Source organism: Phyllopteryx taeniolatus, chromosome 3, assembly GCF_024500385.1.
Source record: "Phyllopteryx taeniolatus isolate TA_2022b chromosome 3, UOR_Ptae_1.2, whole genome shotgun sequence".
NCBI classification, from domain to species: Eukaryota; Metazoa; Chordata; class Actinopteri; order Syngnathiformes; family Syngnathidae; genus Phyllopteryx; species Phyllopteryx taeniolatus.
Window position 1 is genome coordinate 24,384,880 of NC_084504.1, and position 20,052 is coordinate 24,404,931.

A 20,052-nucleotide genomic window follows, 5' to 3' on the forward strand; every position below is an offset into this window, starting at 1 on the left:
ATTGTTTTGAAATTAGACGGACCTGGAAGCCAACGTGTCACAGAATAAATTGAGTTGCGACATTATTTTTGCCCCCAATCTAAGGCACCAACAAACCGTTAACCTCAACAGGTGCACTGTCATTGTCTCAATTACTGCTTTCAATTATGTTCAAGCCTCTCAGGTCCACAATCATCTTCGCTTGACTTGAAAGGCAATGAGTGTCACCTTTCCTGTTCATTTCAAGAGAGGCCTTCTTCAATAATGGACTTTAGTTCCTAATAGTAGGGAGGACGTCTTTTTAAAGCATATGCACACTTGTGAAGGTTACTAATGCTGGAGGGGGTGATGTTTTATTCCGAGGAATCTGAAGTCAGGATCAGTTGGCAGGCAGTTAATTCCAGGCATTTAATATTAATGAATAGTAACAGGCTGCAAAATCTCCGGCCGGCAGAGGTAAGAGCACACTATAAGGACAGGAGGATTGAGACAAACCTCTTTGTCAATAAATTAATCGGGAGGCCAGACTACACCCTTTAATTCCCCCTAGATCTTAGTGTGTCAACTAAGCGAGACATTTTGGACAAATGTAGGCTTGCAATTGCAACGGAGAATACAGACTCCATTTTAATGGTCGCTTGTCCCAATACATTTGTCCATTTTGTGGCGCATCGGCAAGTAGATGGGTTAGCATTGAGCAACACTGCCATCTCCAGGCCAGTAGGAAACATTGAACCTTAATGATGTAATTTAGTACAAGCATTCACATTTATCATCAACAAGTTTTGTCACGTTAAGGAAAACAAAGACCATGCATAACATTTGAATTGAATTATGAATATATGTTTTTTTATTTCTAATTACAATGTAATAAGTTTGATAAAATAAAAATACCATTAAAATACACCTACTAAAATTGTATTACAAAATTTTATTTAAAAATGAATGGCATAGGACTGTTCACAACATTAATTTTTACTTAATTAATAATTGTTTTTTATTATTTAAAAAGAATGCAGAAGGGCAACCACGTTTCTGTCGGAGTGCCCCCTAGACAAGTAGCTTACCAACACCAGGTCTGACTGAGGAGTGAATGAATTATGCATGAAATTGTAAAGCGTCTGAGTGCCTAGAAAAGCGCTCTAAATAAATCTAATTCAAGTCTTAATCACTTCAGAATTGTGCAAAATATTCTGCTCATGTAAATATTTGTTTTCAATTATGTCATTGAAATGTAATTAATATTTTGAGAAAACCAAAATACCAAGCATATAGGCTATCAGCATGTAACCACACATGCTGTGGAAATTATTTTAGCATTCATTTGTGAATATGCACCATTGTAATTCGGAGGTGTTGTGTAATGTGATGCACCGACCGGATTTAAAAACGACATTTTAAGCACCGACAAACTGAAAACCAGTGAAAAGTGGATTCAGACAGTGGTAACATGAGGGTCTAACGTCAATAAAAGCTCTGGATCTCTGATAGAATTACAACACGCAATCTCATCGTTCCTCACGAGACGTCAGTTTAAGAAGTGCTCACTTTCTTTTTTCCCCGGCTTTTTTGTACTGTAAAACTCAATAAAATGGTGTGAAGAGAAGAATGAAGACTGGAAATTATGTGAATAAAAGCAGACTTGCATTCAAAGCAGTAAGGATTGGTTACTTTTTATCAAAGTTAAGGCACAGTGTTTTACACAGTAGTTAACTTCTTTTTAAAATTCTGTGACCATTTACTGTGTTAAATTGTTACTTGCAACATTCCCGTACAGTTAAAATATCTCATGATGGTAACAATCAGACGCTGGGACAGATTATTTGCTATTGTTTAGAAATACCAATAAATCGGTGTCCAGGATTGAATTGTGTTGACCTGAGAGTTTCCAATGCAGGGTAAACACAGACCGACACTGTCCCTTGCGTTCAAAGTCTACAAAGGACAATTTATTCGATGTGTCTAAAAGATCCTCTTGAGTGATTATCCTGTGGGGGTGACCGCTAAGTTACGAGTAATATTTTTCACCGATCTGCTTGGAAAACAGTCATAGGTGACAATAGTAATATGTGACGTTAAAATCATTGTAATTTATGATATTTTTTTTCTTCTAATCTCTCCAAAGTTGCAAAGACTGCAGTGTGCCAGAGCTGCAAAGGTGGCCGTGAATCAAAGGGATCTGCAAAGCTGCTTCAAAACAATATATAATGTCTTCAGCAAAAGTGGCCACATCACAGAAGATATGAAGTCATTAATCACTTAAAAGTCCTCAGGCTGTGCTTATTTTGAACATTTGAATGTAAATACTGTTTATTTGATTCCATGAATGTTAATTGTATGTTTTTATATTTCATCAAACAGCGGTCCTGTTGTTTTTGTTTTGTGTTTTAGTACTATATGATGTAAAGCAAATGTTAAAAGAACAAGAACGTGCTTGTGTCAATACTAACTTGTTTGATCAAGTGAGGGGAATATGTGATCAGAATGGTACCACCTCTGTCTCAATTTGAGCCAGGAAAACCCCTGAAAAATGACTACACTGTTAAACAGTTTCACATCATTCTCATGTCTCGTACGCCCACCTGTTCATCCAAGTACAAAGCAGACATGGACCAAGTCAGCAAGCCAAGAATCCTCCATCCTCCATCACATTAGCACATGCAGATGTCGTCCTATTGTGCTATGTAGCTGTCAAAAGTTAGCAACAATACCACCGCTTGTCATGGCACAAACGGCCTCTGAGCATGCTAACCATGTCATTAGTTATCCCTAATATGGGCCTCTCATCCCAGCCCCTCCAAAACCGACCACTTGGTTCTCCTGACCAGTGCATCCCAAATAAAATGAAATTACAAAACGCGTCTAATTCTGATGTAACGTACCCGGCGAACCAGATCGCCAGTAATGTAATGATTTAGTCACATAAGGGAGGCTTATTCGCCGAGGTGATTCGGGGAGCCTCTTTTGGTGCCACTCGTTACGAAAGCGAGGATATTTTTACCAAAACACACAACGTGTGACACAGCAAGGCTAACTTTTAGGCTAACGAGGGCGCTAAACTTATTGAATAGCATCCGAAATTGGAGGGGGGGTGGCGACCCGACGTTGAGCCGCTATCAACGTCTTCATCCTCGGTGATGATGAGCACAGGCCGCATAGTTGGGGGGGAACAAATGCAACGAGACTCACCTCAAAGACGTACTGCAGACGAACAAACGCAGAAGTAGTGAAATGACAAGTCGAGCTGTGTTTAGTGCTACTTCAGCAGGGAGACGGGGGAACACACGCTTGTCAGAATGGCGCCAGCAACACATGCCGGCGCGCCTTGATGACGTCAGTCGCAAGGCAAGGCTTCAGACGAGCATTGAGATGAATATCAAATATAAACTGTAAAAAGGATAGCTGGACATTTATCTAGGATATTATCTTACGTAACTTTGAACTTTGGTGTGTTTTTTTTCTTTTTTTGGGGGGGGGGGGGTTGTGTAAAGCATGAAACCAGAAAAAGTTAAGTTTTATATTCACAAATGTAAATATGCTAAGGTCAAACCTATTTTCTGTCTTTATGAATCTACTGGAACTCTATTTAGAATCAATATATGCTGCTAAAAACAACAAGTAGTAATAATGTTAATAAAAAATATATATAAATATATCTGTGAGCCGGCATGGTGGATTAAACTGGGGGCTCAGGGTTTTCTACGGGTACCCCAGCTTCCTCACACATTCCAAAAATATGCTTCTTGGGTTAGCCTTATATCATCCATCCATCCATTTTCTGAGCCGCTTCTCCTCACTAGGGTCGCGGGCGTGCTGGAGCCTATCCCAGCTGTCATCGGGCAGGAGGCGGGGTACACCCTGAACTGGTTGCCAGCCAATCGCAGGGCACATAGAAACAAACAACCATTCGCACTCACAGTCATGCCTACGGGCAATTTAGAGTCTCCAATTAATGCATGTTTTTGGGATGTGGGAGGAAACCGGAGTGCCCGGAGAAAACCCACACAGGCACGGGGAAAACATGCAAACTCCACACAGGCGGGGACGGGGATTGAATCCCGCACCTCAGAACTGTGAGGTTGATGCTCTAACCAGTCGTCCACCGTGCCGCCTAGCCTTATATCAGTGCTATCTTAAAATAACAACAAAGCCCTGCTCCATTTTTCAAAACCACACTTGTAATGATGCAAACCCTTGTTGGGAAATGTGTTTAAGGTTCGATGACCTGAAGAGCACACAGTGAAGCATGGTGGCGGCAAGATCATATTTTGTGGCTGATTTTTCTTCAGATAGAACAGTGGAAGGAATTAGTAGTTTTCGCACAAAGCTTCAAGTTTCTGCCAGAAATCAAAGCAAATGTCAGCAAAAGCCTGCTAGAACATCTGAACTTTATTTGAGGTTAATCAAGGCACTTTAAATGGTGGCAAGACTTTGAATGTGATTGGTTAATTCTGAACACAGATTTATCTCCAGTTTTAAGAGTGTGAGCACACAGCTGTACAGATTATAGGTCACAATGATGAATGTTTACAAATGGTTTATCTGGTCTCATTTTTTATATCACAAAAACCTAGCATTTGAACTGGGGTGTGTATACTTTTTATGTGCAGTGCAAATGATCTGTGAGCAACCGACCCTCTTACACAACGTTTCAGTCACACAGTGGCTGTGACAATTGCAGTTTTTCAAGTTGTACCTCTCTATGCTAAAATACTCATTCCAATGTTAGTCACATGGCTTAAAGCTATAATGGCTGACAAGAGACGACATGTGCAGCAGTTGTTGGACAGCGGGGGCAGAGAGTGAGTGTTCCTTACAAGGGAGTGTCCTCTTTGGGAGGACGATCACTACTTTCTGTGTATATTTATTTTGGTTGGATCACTCATCGACATCCTGAGCAGAGTACATACACAGCAGAAGCAGCAGCGGTGGGAACAGCAGAGTGTGCCTCAGGTGCTGGACAAGCATGAAGAGCTTGATGGAATGGTTTTTCACTACTCTCGGTGCTGTGGTTGTCATCTACTATGGAGTGAAGCTGCTCCTTTTCACAAGGATGCTTTATCCCAAAAGGTGGTTTCCGCTGCCCAAGTCTTTCTTTTTGTCCATGGGGGAGTGGGCAGGTAAGCGCTTACTGTTTGTGTGAGCGTGCGTGTGTGTGTGTTTACTATTAAAAGTATGATTTATTACCAGGGTAGTATGAATTACATATATAAAAGCATATTAGTTGCCAGTGAACCCCCGCCTATTCATGATTCACAATTCACCTATTTATATTTGTTCTTCTTTAGAACTATCCTCAACTACTTGCTGGATAAACTCGTCTATTCACATTTTTTGTGTGCTTTCTGTAATGCCCTATAGCTGCCACAAGATGGTGCCAAATCCCTATCTGGTCAGAAAGTAGTACATTTGTGTAAAAAAAAAATTCAAAATCAAATAAATTATAAGGGTATTTTTAGGGTAATGTTAACAGATGATTTTGGGGGGATAGTTTGTTGTATATTTATGTTTTAACTATTAATATAGGCAGTTAAAACATTTGTAGGGGTCTGTCAGTTACACGTGGATTTCTGGTGTTTGTGGCAGGGCTCGGTCTCTATCCCATATGAACAGTGGTGGTTGACTGGATACAGTATAATGATCACTCTTTATGCTTTTTGTGACTGAAGAGCTAAGGTAGTGTCACTGTACTTTATAAAAAGTCAAGGCAAACGTCAAGGTGTAAATGTGCACGTGTAGTTAGTGGGTACTGATGCAGGAGCATTGCAGCATTGATGGAGCATCTTTATACCGCCGTCATTATCATGACAATCTTTTTCTTTTATTTTTTTCAACCTGTCCTCTTCAGCTGCATGGGCATGCAGAATGGTGGCTCTGTATGCCTTTTCTGCTGGAACAGTTTTGCTGTGCAGCAGTGGAATTTGAAATACTCCCTCTGCTTATATTTTAATTATTCTGTATATTGAAAATGCAGCCGGACAGAAAAAGGGCTTTAGGGGACAGACAGATGGACACAACAGACAAGGGGAATAGGGGTGCAAACCACATCAGAACAATAGTTAGACAGTCTAGATATTTGACCACAAGTAACATTACAACAGTCATGTTCTTATTTATGGATGGGGGGGACACCTGGTGAGGGCATGCAACAACTAACGAATAGAACAAGATGAGAGTGGACAGAAAAGGGCAGGACAGGACAGGATGTGGGAAATGAGCAAGGCAGTGCTACCGATGAGTGGTGCGGTGGGATGCTTTTTATAGTGTCTAAACACACTATCACATGCATGTTAGTCAACTGATGTAAGGAGTTGCCTAGCCGGCACATTGAGGAAGGGTGGGGTCCACCCGCAAGTGGGGGCAGAGCCAGCGAGCCCATCCCGCAGGGGACCAATCCAGGGGGACGCCACCCACTATTACTATGGTTACCAGGTCCCCGACTGGCAACCATTATCCCTGTACTGTGATCGTGCAGCCCTGCGATTGGCTGGCGACCAGTTCAGGGTGTGGCCGGCCTCTCGCCCGAAGATAGCTGGGATAGGCTCCAGCATGCCCGCGACCCTAGTGAGGATAAGCAGAACAGAAGATGAATGAATGAATAAATGTGATCATGCATGACACAGTCTTCTGAAGCCTCATATTATGAATAGCAGAAGATTCCAGATCCCAATTGTTTTAGGAATTTCTAGCCCATTTAGTCACTGTAAGCTGCACACCAAATCAAACTATGTTATTGTTAAGTTAAATTAAGTTTTGTCCCAAAATTATCCAAATCTAGATTCCTAAACCTCATCCAGGTCATGATGTAAACATTTTTGATGACATCAATTCAACTTCTTAACCTAGATCCAGCTCTACATTTCCGATGGGTCTAATAGGATACATGAAATACTGAAGCGAGAACCAAGACTTAGTCACTCTGCCTAATCTTCTTGTTTAAATCTAACCATCTGGTAAAATGACTCACAGGAGTGTGTTTACAAGTGACACGCTTTGTTAAAAAAAACATCTAAAATTGCCTATTCAATTACAGGTGCTTGTCTGAGCGACCCACAGGAATCCATCACTGTATTTGAATCTGGCAAGCCTGAATGAATATCTTAATACCTACCTGAAATTTTTTTTTTGGGGGGGGGGGGTTCGTGATTCCAGAAGCGTTTTCCCATTGAGCTGCTTGACAGTGGTAGTTATTAAACAAATTTCCACTAATGATCAAAGTCTGGATAGAGGAGCCCTCACTCTCCTCCTGAAACTGGTCCAACATTTCCCTTTAAAGTTGATTTCATTTCCTCATGACAGATTTCGGTTGAGCTTAAATAATAACCCTGTGGAAAAGTAATTTTCTTTTACATTTTGGTCATGCCCAAAGCAGAGGGCAATGGTATTTTAAGCTTATCCTTCAATATCTCTCCTCTCCTCTCTACATTAACCCTGTAAATAGCTGCACAATTTCTAATATGATGGACAGATTCCTGACTGCACTGAGATGCCTCAACGCAGAGGTTCCCCCCACCAGCAATCAAAATGATTAATATCCTCTCTAGCAGTCTCGCTGAACACAATCGGTCAATGGTTGATCAAGCCAATTATGTTTAATTCCTCAAAAATAGCAAACTACGAGGTTTTTATAAAACTGTGTGAGGTTATCGGTCAGAAACAATAAAAGCAAATGGTCATGAACTAATCTTTGGACAGAACTCAGTTGCAACAGTAACATACTGTAGTTTGATTACATTTGGTGTGTATCTTATTGTGACAAAGCAATTCTGATAATGACTGGTATCTGGATTCTTCTCGTTTTCACAGAATGTGGTTCCCCTCACTGTGTGTGATGATAACGACTTGATATCCATTCAAAAACAATAATTCAGCTATGATCAAAACGTGTTTGTGAACTTAGTAAATGTGGCCCAAAAAATGTGCCATTCTCAAGACAGCTGGATTTCAAGGTAGGTTTTTGGATGAATGGGCATTCTTGGTCAAATATTCTGGATGTTTTGCAGTCATACACTTTATGGATGTACTGGAGCTCTCTTTTCAAAAGTGTGCGTTTTTGATCATGTCATCCCCAATAAAAATTCAGTAACAATAATTCAGCTATGAATAAAACACAAAACTTGTTCGTGAATTAAATACACGTGGACCAAGACCTTGCGGGACACCCTCAACAAAAACGTTTCGATGGATATTTCTGCACTCTCGGGATTTTGGCTTTGAAAAATGCTCAGCTTTCAGTTCCCTACAATGACAGCTCATGTTTTGTATCTCATAAGATTAAGAAATTAAGGGGAAAAAAATACTACAGTGGTGTTGCGTCAAAATACATGTGGACTGAGAAATGTGCCCTGTGTAACACCCTCAACAAAGATGTTTTCATGGATATTTATGGACTCTCTTGCCTCACTCTTGGGCAAACATTCTGCACATTTTGCAGTTTTAGGAATGTAGCTCTAGCTGTTTTTTTATTTGTTTTTATTAACATTACTATATTCGTGCTCACATCAAAATATGACTTACATAGTTGGCCCACTCTTATATTATAACAGTTCCACTATCTGTCTTTGCCTGCTCGAACTGAAATGTGTTATCTGAGTATTCGGGGCCAAAAAGATGAGACGGTAGCAAACAGACACGGATACTGTAGTTCCTGTTTGTTCTCAGCATGTTCTTCATCAGAGGAACATGCTGTAAGTACAGCACGTTACTCAAACCTGATGAGTCAGTAGACACAAGCCCTCACTTTGACATACTGTTGATTCACAATGCTTCTTGATGTTAGAATGTGGTGAGTCATTAAAAGTGAGTGTTGCTGTTTCAGTGGTGACCGGAGCTTCAGAGGGCATAGGAAGACAATACGCCTTAGCGGTAAGTCTCTTTTTTTTTTTTTTTTTTTTTTTTTTTACATTGGGATTTTAAATACCCCTCCTCCTGCCCGATGATAGCTGGGATTGGCTCCAGCACGCCCGCGACCCTAGTGAGGAGAAGCGGCTCAGAAAATGGATGGATGGATTTTAGATAACAAATGCCTATTGTCTTTTATGTACGTCCTTATGCATAGTGGTGTTGTATTGTCTGAGAAAAAAAAAATCATACCCTTCATAGCACAGGTGAAATGTTTCCCCCCACCCAAAAAACAAAAACAAAATAACTAAACATTAAGATCACAGTAACATAACCCCAGCGATGGAGGGGGATTACTGTACAGTATACTGAAATAATAATGATCTCGTCTCACTTTATATCTTTGAAATTCTCTTAAAACCTAAAATATGACTTTTTTTCCCTCATTAAATGTTTACTTCAACATCATAATGTTGTGTCTTTGTTCTCGCAAGATTCTGAATTTTTATTTCATAGCAAAATACTGTGTCTTTGTTCTTGCAAAGATTAGAACTTTTTCTTGAAAATATACATTATTCTTGTGACATTACAACTTTAATCTCCCAAAATATATGAATTAGTTATCACAATGTTACAACTTTTCTCTTGAAAACAGGCAACTTTTAACTCTTATGGCAGGGGTGTAAATGTTAAAGTATATAATGGATAATGTTTAATAGGCTTTACAATTATGAGCCAGTCCTTGGAAAAAAATTGTCACCTTCAGGGGAACCTGGATTCATAAAGTTTGAAACCCTTTGCTGTGTTGTAATAGACAACTTTACAATTATGCCCACATATTTGCATTTCACTATTAAAAAATTCACCTATTTATGTTTTTGTGTGTGCAACCTATCCCGAGCTATTTGCTGAAAAATTCCTCTACTGCGTTTTTTTGTTGTTGCTCTTTTTGTTTAAATAGGAAAGTAGTACTGTATATATTTCACCCAAGCCCTATTTTGTACCATTACAAGCTGGCTGAACAAGGGATGAATGTGGTTATCATGAGCAGAACCAAAGTGACTTTGGACAAGGTGGCCAAGGAAATAAGTAAGAATGGCACCATATTTAAAATCTACCATTGTTATATCACCTTGTGTACTAATAAATGTGTGTTCATGCGCAGGCGAAACTACACATCGGATGGTAAAAGTGGTCGTGGTAGACTTCACCAAGGACAACATCTTCAACGACATTGAGGAGGAGCTTATGTACCTGGACATTGGTGTATTAGGTACCACTTACAGTCTTTTATGTAACATTATTTGCTTACACATGCCAAATTTACAATGGGGGGATCATTATCAAATGCAAGTCATCAAAACTGGATGTTCTTTCTATTGTGTGCCAGTTAACAATGTAGGCATGCTGCCCAGTGTGATCCCTCGCAGATTCCTTGAAGAAGAAGATCTGGACCAGGTTAGTGGTGGCCCATAGGTTTACAGGTACAGTATATTTTACATGACAGATGACGAGAAATTTTCGAGAGTCTCGTGTAAGAGCGGCGGGTACTTAAGTTGAGTTTTCGGGTATCTTCGCTAATTTATTTGTACTTTTATTCCCTACATTTAAAAAACAAATATATGTACTTTCTACTCACTTTGTCAAGTCAGTTTGTTACTTTTTTCAACCTACGCGGATGACGACACAACGTAAAAAAATCACATGTACTGTACATAGAGTAGAGAGAGGTAAAGTCAACCGGTGGTGAGATCTTGATTGATTGAGATTTTGTGGTCTTACAAGGCAGAAAAAAACTGAGACAGCAGTGACATGAAATTTGAACCAGGGAGCATTGACAGCAACATATTTTGAGAAGCAAGATTTGCCCCATCTATGGCCTTATTTCAGAGAATTATTTGGTGTTGCCGGCGACAAGAATGATTTGCGGCAAACGCGTTGTGTCTTGCGCCAGCCTAAAAACCGCCAGCTTCTATTGTTTCTTAATATTTTTTTGTCGTAGTTATCATTAGCTAATTCAGCACTTTTTATCACTCAGGTCACAGCATCAGCAAAAGGAACACGTTGTTTTGACATCAAAATCCAGCCAACGCTAGCCAGCTATGTGACATGGAATGTGATTTTTTTTGCTTCTCAGTTCAAGCGCTACTAAGTTAATAAAAGGGGAAAAATTTGTGTTGCTTTTTTTGTTGGTGTAACAATTTATCTAAACAGTTATTGTATAATTGACAGTAGGTTTTTTTGGTGTATTTTTGTACTTAGGGGCACACGGGTCAAATTAGTATTGTACTTCTATTTTAGCACAGACACTGAGTATTTTTGCCACTTTTCCGTAAGGCGGGGGAGAAAGGGGGACCTTGAAAGCTGGTTTCCAAACTGATGACCTAACCCAAGTGCTTCGTCTTATTCATTACAATATGAAGTATTTGCTTCTGAAAGAATTGGCGACTACAATGCTTGTTATTTTCCCTTTCAGATAATCACGGGTGTGATAAACTGCAACGTGAAAACCATGGTGAAGGTAAGAGTGTGTATTCACAGCGGAAAGTCCTAAAAGTTTTCTAATAATTCTAATTTCTAATACTGGCAATATGAAAAAATTAATAATTCCAACGGTGCATCAAGAAAGTATCGTGCCAAGTCTGTGAATACTTTTGTACATGATATGTTTTATTTTTACTAAGTTTGGAAAGATCTCAACATTTCCATTCCGGAATTAGGCTCCGACATAACAAAATGTGGGAAAAGTGTCGTGCCATGAATACTTTTTGAAGGCACTGTAATATACAAATTCATTTTTCCAAGCAGACGCTAAGCTAAATGGAGTACATTTTAATTTAGACTACACACCACTAGATGACAGTATCGCTTTGCACACAACTTCCTTTTCTCTCTCCATATTAAGTTTCTGTCAGGGGTCTTCAAAGGATGACTGTTTTTACTTTCGTTATAGTTTGATATAGTTTTATTACACAGTGATCAACGTCTATTCAAACTTCTATGAACGTTAAGAATTACATTAAAAAAAAATAAAAGTTGTATGGTGCAACAGTTTAAGTCTGGAATGAATTAATTGGCTTTACATTATTTTCCTGTGGGGGGAATTAATTTGAAATGACTTCAACTTGTCAACCAGCGTCACAGAATGCATTGTGTTTGAATTTGGAGGCGCTACTGTCCTTCTCTTTCTCTCTCTATCTATCTATCTCTATTTTTCTCTTTCAATTTTAAGACACAAATGCATTGCCCTGAAATATCTTCTTTTCTCTCTCTCTCTCTCTCTCTCTCTCTCTCCCCAACAGATGTGCAAAATAGTCCTTCCAGGCATGGAAAACAGGTTTTCTTCATTTGATGTAACAAATGAAATGTTTACAGTACAATGATTACTTGTAATAGATGACAATGACAAAGAAGAAAACTTGCTAACGTTTAACCATGTTTGCACAGGCAATCAGGGTGTTTTGTGAATGTTTGTGTACGTGTGCTATGCAGGAGAAAAGGGGTGATAGTAAACATTGCATCCGGAATTGCTTCCATCCCGTTCCCTCTGTACTCGCTGTACGCTGCATCGAAAGTGAGTATAGAGCATCAGCCCTTCAGACTCTCTTTGGCTGGTAAAATATTACTCTCATGAACTTGTGTGTGTCACTCTTGCAGATATTTGTGGAGAGATTTTCTCAAGGTCTTCATGCAGAATACAAAGATAAAGGTGTTATTATACAGGTGATGAGACCATCTCATGTATTAGGGCAAATGCCGATTCCGATATTTGGCTGAAAAAATTCCCATAACCAATGAATCGTCTGAAGTAACGTCATTATTGGTCCCTGAATGCTTACAACAACATAGATATGATTGACAGGAAGAAAATGTGACTGTTTAAGGGATATGCAAGCTAAAAGGGATTTTACCTCATCTCTTTTCATCTTGCTTTCTCAGGCAGTCACACCCTTCGGGGTCTCCACTCGAATGGTGCGCTACCAGCAAACAAACGTGGCCATGCTGTCCCCTCGAGACTTTGTGAAGAGCTCCATGCAGTATATCAGAGCTGGGGACAAAACATACGGCAGCATCTGTCACATGTTCTTGGTAAGAAGACTTGGTTACAGTGAAACCGCAAAGTATTCTCGGTGCTTCACATTGTCCACATTTTGTTATTCCAAAATGAAACCATTTTTTTTTTTCTCAAAAAGATACCACTGTATGTGAGACAAATACGTCCTGGATAATGTGCAATAATGTTATACATACAACATATGTACACTACATTCACTATTGTGCATACGTACTAGCCACTTTTTATATCCTTATTTTAAACCTCTCAGTTTGTACTCATTGTTCCATATGCACATTTATATTTTATTATTTTAATATCTGAAATGTCTTTCTAGTTTCAATGTACAATAGAACTATGATGCATACACAGCACTGCATATCAAGTTTAATACACTGTACATATTACTGTAGTATATTCATATTATATGTATTACCGTAAATCAACATGCAACATCTTAATCTGCTGTTTTTTTCTTGTTTAGACAAAATTAATTTCTTTTAATTCCTTCTCAATGCCACTTTGTCTTAGTTGGTTGCTTCTAATGCGAGTGGATACTGTGTGAAGACTGTAAACTAACAAAATATGGAAAAAGTGAAGCACTGTGAATTGTTTCTGGATGCACTGTACATGGAGACTGATTTGTCTACTGTTCACACGCAGGGCTGGTTACTAAACTCCATCCCACTCAAGATTCTCCACACGGAGTCTGTGTTGCACGGTCTGCAGGAGTACGTGGAGAGAAAACAGGAAGAAAAGAAAAGCTCCAGCTCTGTAATAAGCGAAGCTTAAAAAAAAAAGGAGAGAGAAATAACAGTGCCAAGTTGTTTCTGTTCCATCGCATACAGTAACAGAGGAACCCCCAAAGTCAGACGCAGTCCATTACGTGATGCCGGTTCTTTTGAAAACATGTTTTCCCTTTGGAAATCATATAAAGTTCTTGTGACTTTTGTGTTGTCGCGTCAGGGCTCGCCGCAAAGAGTGACTTGCATTAATTGTTCGGCACAGTTTTTATGCCAGCTCCCCTGACTGGCGCAACCCAAACATTTTTTATCTGGGCTTGGGACCTGGAAATCATGTCCTGAATTCAGTGAATTAATTCCATAAAACTGTTATGAACAGTACAGGCAATATTTGAATTCACATTTTTAACATTCTTAACTATCACACAATGTTTAAATACTGTTAAAGTTAACCAATGAGTAATACCTATAAATACAACTAAAATAGAGTAAAACTACTCACCATTTGAAGAAACCTAACGGACACAAAATGAAGTAGGAACAGGAAACAAGCGTCTGCGGTCATTTTCAATCTCATCATTGGGCACTAAGCTTTTAGCTATTTATGGTACAATCTGCTCAGTAAAATTATGTATGTAAACCCCTAAATAGCAAATATCCGCTAGTTGACACCCCCAAACAGGGTTATAATTGCCCATAGATGCCACCAGATGGCGCCAAAGCAATACTGTTACATTTTTGCACAAAAACAGCCAATAGGTGAGTTTAACAGTGAATAATGAATGTGAGGTTAAAAAGAAAATCGACGAAAAGATGAATTTGCAAATAAGCAGGGATTCATTGTATTGTACCGAGCAGCCAGACCTTTTCCTATGTCGTGGTCAGTTCCATTTTTGGTTCAATGGTTATCATCCCACCTTTCCTTCTGTGGTGGCATCACAAAAAAAGCCAAAGAAAAAGCAAAAACGTGCCAATATATTAATGCAACGAATAGCGAAAACATTTTTACAATTTCCTATATTAATACTTTAAATCGTAAATGTACCACAAACTATGATTCCAAACACTAATATCATTTCAAGCACATTTTATAACATTATCCTTAAAAATAAATAGCTTACAGATTATTTGATTTTGAAAAAATGTGTCGGAAGTGCATGCGGCAAAGACTCTCTAACAACAACAATAACCCAGGCTAAACCTACTTCCTCCCTGAGATACAGAGCTCGTCTCTCGGTTACAATGTATCACTTCAACATGCTTCTTTGACACTTTTTATTGAGACAGAGCATAAGCCTTGTGACATTCTGTGGCATTGTTTCAGAAAGGGCACCCAAAAAAAAAAAATCCTACAAAATAGATGATTTTTAGTGCATAGCTGGGGAAATGTACTCCCCCCCCCAAAAAAGACCTGAACAGGTGAATTTGTGAATAGTGAACCATGAATGTCCGGGAGATTACTTTAATCAACGAGATGCTCATTGAACCAAAGTTTCATTTTCCGTGTATGACGTCACACATAATGGTTTAAACTTCAAAGTTCTGTTTGACATTACTGTTGGGAAAATTTGGGTGGCAATTCACATACAGTAGTTTGACTTTGGAGGTTTACATGTGTCCTGAAGTTGGAATATAGGAAGTGCAGGCATTGGGAATTTGTGAGGAAAGTAAGTAATGTAGAAAAATACCACACCGAGTGTTATTTGATTATTAAGAGTTGTTATATATCATGGTCAAAGAGTTATGGCTTGTCTTTATGTTGATGTTGAATTTATTACTGCATTTGTAATGTATACTGCAATATTTAATAAGGCCACTGGAGGTGCAACACATGAGTTTGGATGATTCCTGTTGTGGAGCAGGACAGGACTTCCTTAGAATTTCTTGTGGATGTTAAGTCCGAGCCCTTTAAGATGAAGAATTTTAGATTTGTTTTTTGTTAGTGAAGACAAGAAAAACATTGTCAAAGATTCATGCAAATTAGGTGGGTTCAACAACAACAATTCAACAATTGGTCAGCATTAACAAAACAAAAAAAATGTGATAATGATGCTGGGTATTGATTGATACCACTGGAGAGGTATTTGAACTGTGTTTATTCTATTGTCATTTTATTTTGATGTGGTGGATTAGTTTCATATTTGACCATATACTGTGTGTGGCTGAAATATATTTAACCTGCAGGCAAAGCAAGTGACATAGAATTAATATCATTTATTGGTTTATATTCAAATTGGACGTGTTTGTAGCTACTCAACATTATTATTGGGACCTGTCATTTTGCGGAATTTCTGTGCTACATGAATTCCCCAATTGTATCTTATTGGTCTGATTTTGTTGTTGTCGATCTATCTATGCCAGCGACATATAGTGAAAGGCAGAACAAATAAATGTTGTTCCATTAGATAGCAGAAGGTACAATTAACTTATGTATCCACCAGTTGCCATTCATTCAACAAAATAATTGCTTTGTGTTCAACCAAACAGACCCAGATTTCACTCTGATTAAGTTCATATGTGAGTACATTTAGACAAGATCATTTCAGAACTGTATATATACTTTGATATATTTTTGGGTTGGTGGTGTGCCGTATGATTTTTACATGTAACGTGCCTTGTCTCAATAAAGTTTGGGGGAAAAATGGCAAACAATTTAATAAAGCTTGTGTAGATGTTAGATTGATAGATTAGATTGTGCAAGTATGTCCATTGGGGTAACATAACGTGAGATGCATACATAAAACGAGAGTTAGTTGGGCCTAGTTATTGCCTATACTTAAGTTTAATGCAACACCTATGTGGAATTTTCCAGGTGTGTGTGTGTGTGTGTGTGTGTGCAGCTGAAATCAAAAGTTATTTACCCCTTTTACACAAGAACTGGGGAGGTGGGTGATTTTCCTCACCTCAGGTGCTCTGCAATTCAGTGATGCCGAGACTTTGTACCACCTTGTAATTGACTGTACCATGTTTTTCAAAGCCGCCTCACATCAAACTGAACAGGACTTTGATCATGATCACAGCACTTAAAAAGGAAGAGCTTCTCTTCCACATTCACAAAATGATGCATATAAAGTTCAAGGCAGTGGCGGTTCGAGACCAATTTTCTTAGAGGGTGTTGTTGTTGAACACTTTGCCAAACATTGCCAGTCCCAAAGCAACTAGGTTGGTACATTCGAGCCATCCAAATCCATTCGTTAACGGGGTTGGGAACATTTTCTCAAACAAGTCCAGTCCCAAAACAACTTGGGTGGTATAGTATTCATTTTTGGGGCTGACACTGGCCCCCCTGCTACTTTAAATCATTTGAAAGACTGTTGTGTGCTGCTGCTTTGGTTCGCAAGAGAGCTCAAATGGGATCCGCAGTTAACAATTTAATGTCCGTGTGTGTAATTACGTATTAATAGCTTAAACTGTAAATATACCAAAAACTATGATCCCCAAACAGTTAAGTATGATTTCAAACTCACATTACCATTAAAAATAAACAGGTTACACATGATTTGAAAAGTGTACTATACACGCACATGCGGCCAAGCCTCTCCTAACTTCCACTAACAACCCAGGCTAAACTTAACTCCCCCGACATACAAAGCTTGTCTCTCAGTCCAGACGTATCACTTCGACATACTTCCTTTACATCAATTCCTAGCTAGACAGGGCTTTGGCATCATCTTTGGACAATATAGAAAAAGCACCAAAAAATGCAAAATAAACTATGAAGGATAAACGTAAACCAGGGGGGATTTTCTTGATCAATTTTGCATTGTGCACTATAGTGGTGTTTAACACATTCAGTACCACTGACTGATTTAGAAGTCAAATATCAAAGTTAACTGGAAGGGCTGGCACTGTATGAGTTAATATATATATGGTGATTATTTAAAAAAAAAAATAAATAAATAAAGCTTGGGGGCTGCTGATGTCACAGATCACAATTGAGCACAAATTCTCAATAACCGTGGCCTCAGCAAAGTACTGGGAGTCAAGAGAAAGTTGTTTTCATGTCACGGAGCCTGTGGGTGGTCATGCGGAACACAGTCGCCACGTGAGTGATAGAGCGCGCGCGTGCTAACAACGAGACTGAGGGGGAAGAGGGGAGTGCCGTCTTTGAGGATGCTGCCCCGTGTGACGCCTGGCCCCTCCCTGGACGCGCCTTGCTTGTTGTCTCAGTAAACACAACGGCCCAAAGATGATCCAACACAAGCACACAGCAGCAGCGGCCCACCCAGGAGACGAGGTCAGCGGCCATTTTCGAAGTTTAAGACTTGGAAATGATTCTCCTTGCCACCATTATTACTGACACGATCTTCCATTAACCGAGCTGTCACAATCAAAACAGATTGGTTTCCACCCAAAAATAAAATCAGTGAAAAGGTGAATTCACAAGCAAAGGCGAGTAGAGAAGCCACATTTGTACTACTCCTACTGAGTACTTTTACTTTAGAATAATATGACTCAAGTAAAAATAAAAAGCTTTTCTATTAGCCATTTTATTATGTTTTTGACTCCGTGCTAAATAGATACTCTCATGTTTCGCAAATGACTCTTTCATTAGGCACTTATTGTACCTTAAATTGAGCAGCTTGCCGTTAGCAGCAAATCCGCAGATAACTTCCAACACTGCCAACAGCATTCAAGGTCTTTCTGTGCATCAGGTTGAAAAGCCTACCACTGTCCTTTCTCTGGCGTCAATCCCACAAGGAGACTCGCATGCCTGTAGGAATATCACGTGGCTATTCGCTGTCAAGCCGGTGGAAGACGCTAGTTACTCCTCTGCTAACATGACAACTTAGACAGAGAAGGGCATTTTAGCGCAATCTAAGGGCATTATAGAATGTGTCAATTTTGAAGGTTTTCGTGGTGTTGGAGCCAAAGGGTAGACTCAAATGTAGGGAAGCAGGGGAGAAAGGGTATCCTCAAAAAAAAAAATAGGTTTTTCAAAAACAAAAAGGCAAACAGGGCACATGGAATAGCCGAAATACTTAATAACAAAGTTAATAAAACTAAAAAAAAACATTTAAAATAAGCTAACACAGGGAACTGATGAGACAACGAGGCACACCTGGACAAGAAACAAGTGGCTCGAGGGAGCGGATTGTTAGACACAAAGAACAGGGCTGACGAGAACAGCAGGAGACGAAAACCTAACGAGAAAACAACCATGAACAAGGGAAAAAAGCCATAACATGAAACTAAAATAAATTTATAGCAAAACAAAGTCAACAAAAACACGGATCATGACAGAAAGAGCACACAAATACTTGAATAGGTGCGTTTTCTGCCAATGGTAGTTAGTTATGTTGTACAGAAAAATCCTTGCCTACTCGCAAATGGTGAATCAATGTGGGTTGACTGAATATTTTTCTAGAAAATTCCAAACTGGACCACTTTCGAGGTGTTCATCTTTGGAGGTTCCACTGTAACTACTTGAAAAGGTAATGAGTGTTTGTGCAGGAGAAGGAGAAATTGTAGCAATTCTCTGCGGTCAAGGACGGAGGTCTAAGATAATTCCAGCCCCCAAAAGACTAGAATGTTGAGACAAGATGGTGGCGGAAAAAGGGATGAGGAGCTAGTGATGAGAAGAGGAGGGAGAAAAGGTTGATTCCTAAAAAAAGAAAGGAGACTAAAGCTAAAGTTCTCCATCAGGCCGCCGCTCACATATGGCTGAGCTTTGCTTGTGTAGGCCCACTTCAAGGCGAAGGGCCCTGCAAACATAAACAGTGCAGGGGCTGCAGCTGGAGCGCGAGGCAGCCACTTGCTTAGCGAGACCTCCGTACGCTAAACAATGGATCAAGTGACGCACGGGCCCTTGGCAACACAACAGAGAGGTTTAGTTAAAAAAAAAAAAAATTAAAAAAATTTAATAATTAGCCTTTCTTCCATACGTTTATTTCTGCTCCCTCAATATTTACCCCCGTGAGAAAACATACCCTTTTATTCTGAACGGACCTCCCTCCGTTCCGCTCTCTCCCCCCTCCCTGCTGGGTCACAGAGGACAACATCATACGCTACTCGCAGAAATATACAATATATACAGTATATTCAGCTTTCGGGTGAAATTTCAGGATGAACCTAAATGCACTATAATCTTTCTTCTTCTTCTTCTTCTTCTTTCCCTTCCGGCTTGTCCCGTTAGGGCTCGCCACAGCGTGTCATCATTTTCCATCTAAGCTTATCTCCTGCATCCTCCTCTGCCCACCAACTGCCCTCATGTCTTCCCTCACGATATCCATCAACCTTCTCTTTGGTCTTCCTCTAGCTCTCTTGCCTGGCATCTCCATCCTCAGCACCCTTCTACCAATATACTCACTATTTCTCCTCTGGACTTGTCCGAACCATCAAAGTCTGCTCTCGCTAACTTTGTCTCCAAAACATCGAACCTTGGCTCTCCCTCTGATGAGCTCTTTTCTAATTTTATCCAACCTGGTCACTCCT

The 20,052-nt window shown here is 39.6% G+C and overlaps 3 protein-coding genes across 8 annotated transcripts in view; 1 reads left to right on the forward strand and 2 right to left on the reverse strand.

The window, feature by feature from the left end:
- ipo11 (importin 11) overlaps positions 1 to 3,307 on the reverse strand; it is a 110,677-nt gene extending 107,370 nt beyond the window's left edge. The window contains exon 1 of the mRNA XM_061767816.1: positions 3,169 to 3,307. The gene's annotated coding sequence lies outside the window, so the exon portion shown is untranslated. The remainder of the gene's footprint in view (positions 1 to 3,168) is intronic.
- A 1,423-nt stretch (positions 3,308 to 4,730) lies between these two features.
- hsd17b3 (hydroxysteroid (17-beta) dehydrogenase 3) lies at positions 4,731 to 15,794 on the forward strand. 2 transcript variants are annotated; one of them, XM_061767811.1, is made up of 11 exons: positions 4,731 to 5,099; positions 8,798 to 8,844; positions 9,834 to 9,909; positions 9,986 to 10,093; positions 10,211 to 10,278; positions 11,297 to 11,341; positions 12,123 to 12,157; positions 12,313 to 12,394; positions 12,478 to 12,543; positions 12,760 to 12,909; positions 13,538 to 15,794. In XM_061767811.1, exons 1-11 carry the CDS (start codon positions 4,946 to 4,948, stop codon positions 13,664 to 13,666), a joined length of 960 nt encoding a protein of 319 aa, XP_061623795.1. In that variant the 5' UTR covers positions 4,731 to 4,945; the 3' UTR covers positions 13,667 to 15,794. The 2 variants fall into 2 exon arrangements, with proteins under 2 accessions (XP_061623795.1, XP_061623794.1); XM_061767810.1 differs by having other exon boundaries at positions 9,986 to 10,278.
- ercc6l2 (excision repair cross-complementation group 6-like 2) overlaps positions 5,093 to 20,052 on the reverse strand; it is a 43,339-nt gene continuing 28,379 nt past the window's right edge. For all 5 annotated transcript variants that reach the window (XR_009787761.1, XR_009787760.1, XR_009787756.1 and 2 more), the window contains 2 exons: positions 12,732 to 12,868; positions 5,093 to 6,540 (listed from right to left, as the gene is read on the reverse strand). The gene's annotated coding sequence lies outside the window, so the exon portion shown is untranslated. The remainder of the gene's footprint in view (positions 6,541 to 12,731; positions 12,869 to 20,052) is intronic.

Coding starts and splice junctions, on each gene's coding strand:
- hsd17b3 (XM_061767810.1), top strand. CDS start 4,946: ATGAAGAGCTTGATGGAATGGTTTTTCACTACTCTCGGTGCTGTGGTT. Junction 9,910..9,985: donor CAAGGTGGCCAAGGAAATAA/GTAAGAATGGCA, acceptor GTTCATGCGCAG/GCGAAACTACACATCGGATG. Junction 11,342..12,122: donor ACGTGAAAACCATGGTGAAG/GTAAGAGTGTGT, acceptor TCTCCCCAACAG/ATGTGCAAAATAGTCCTTCC.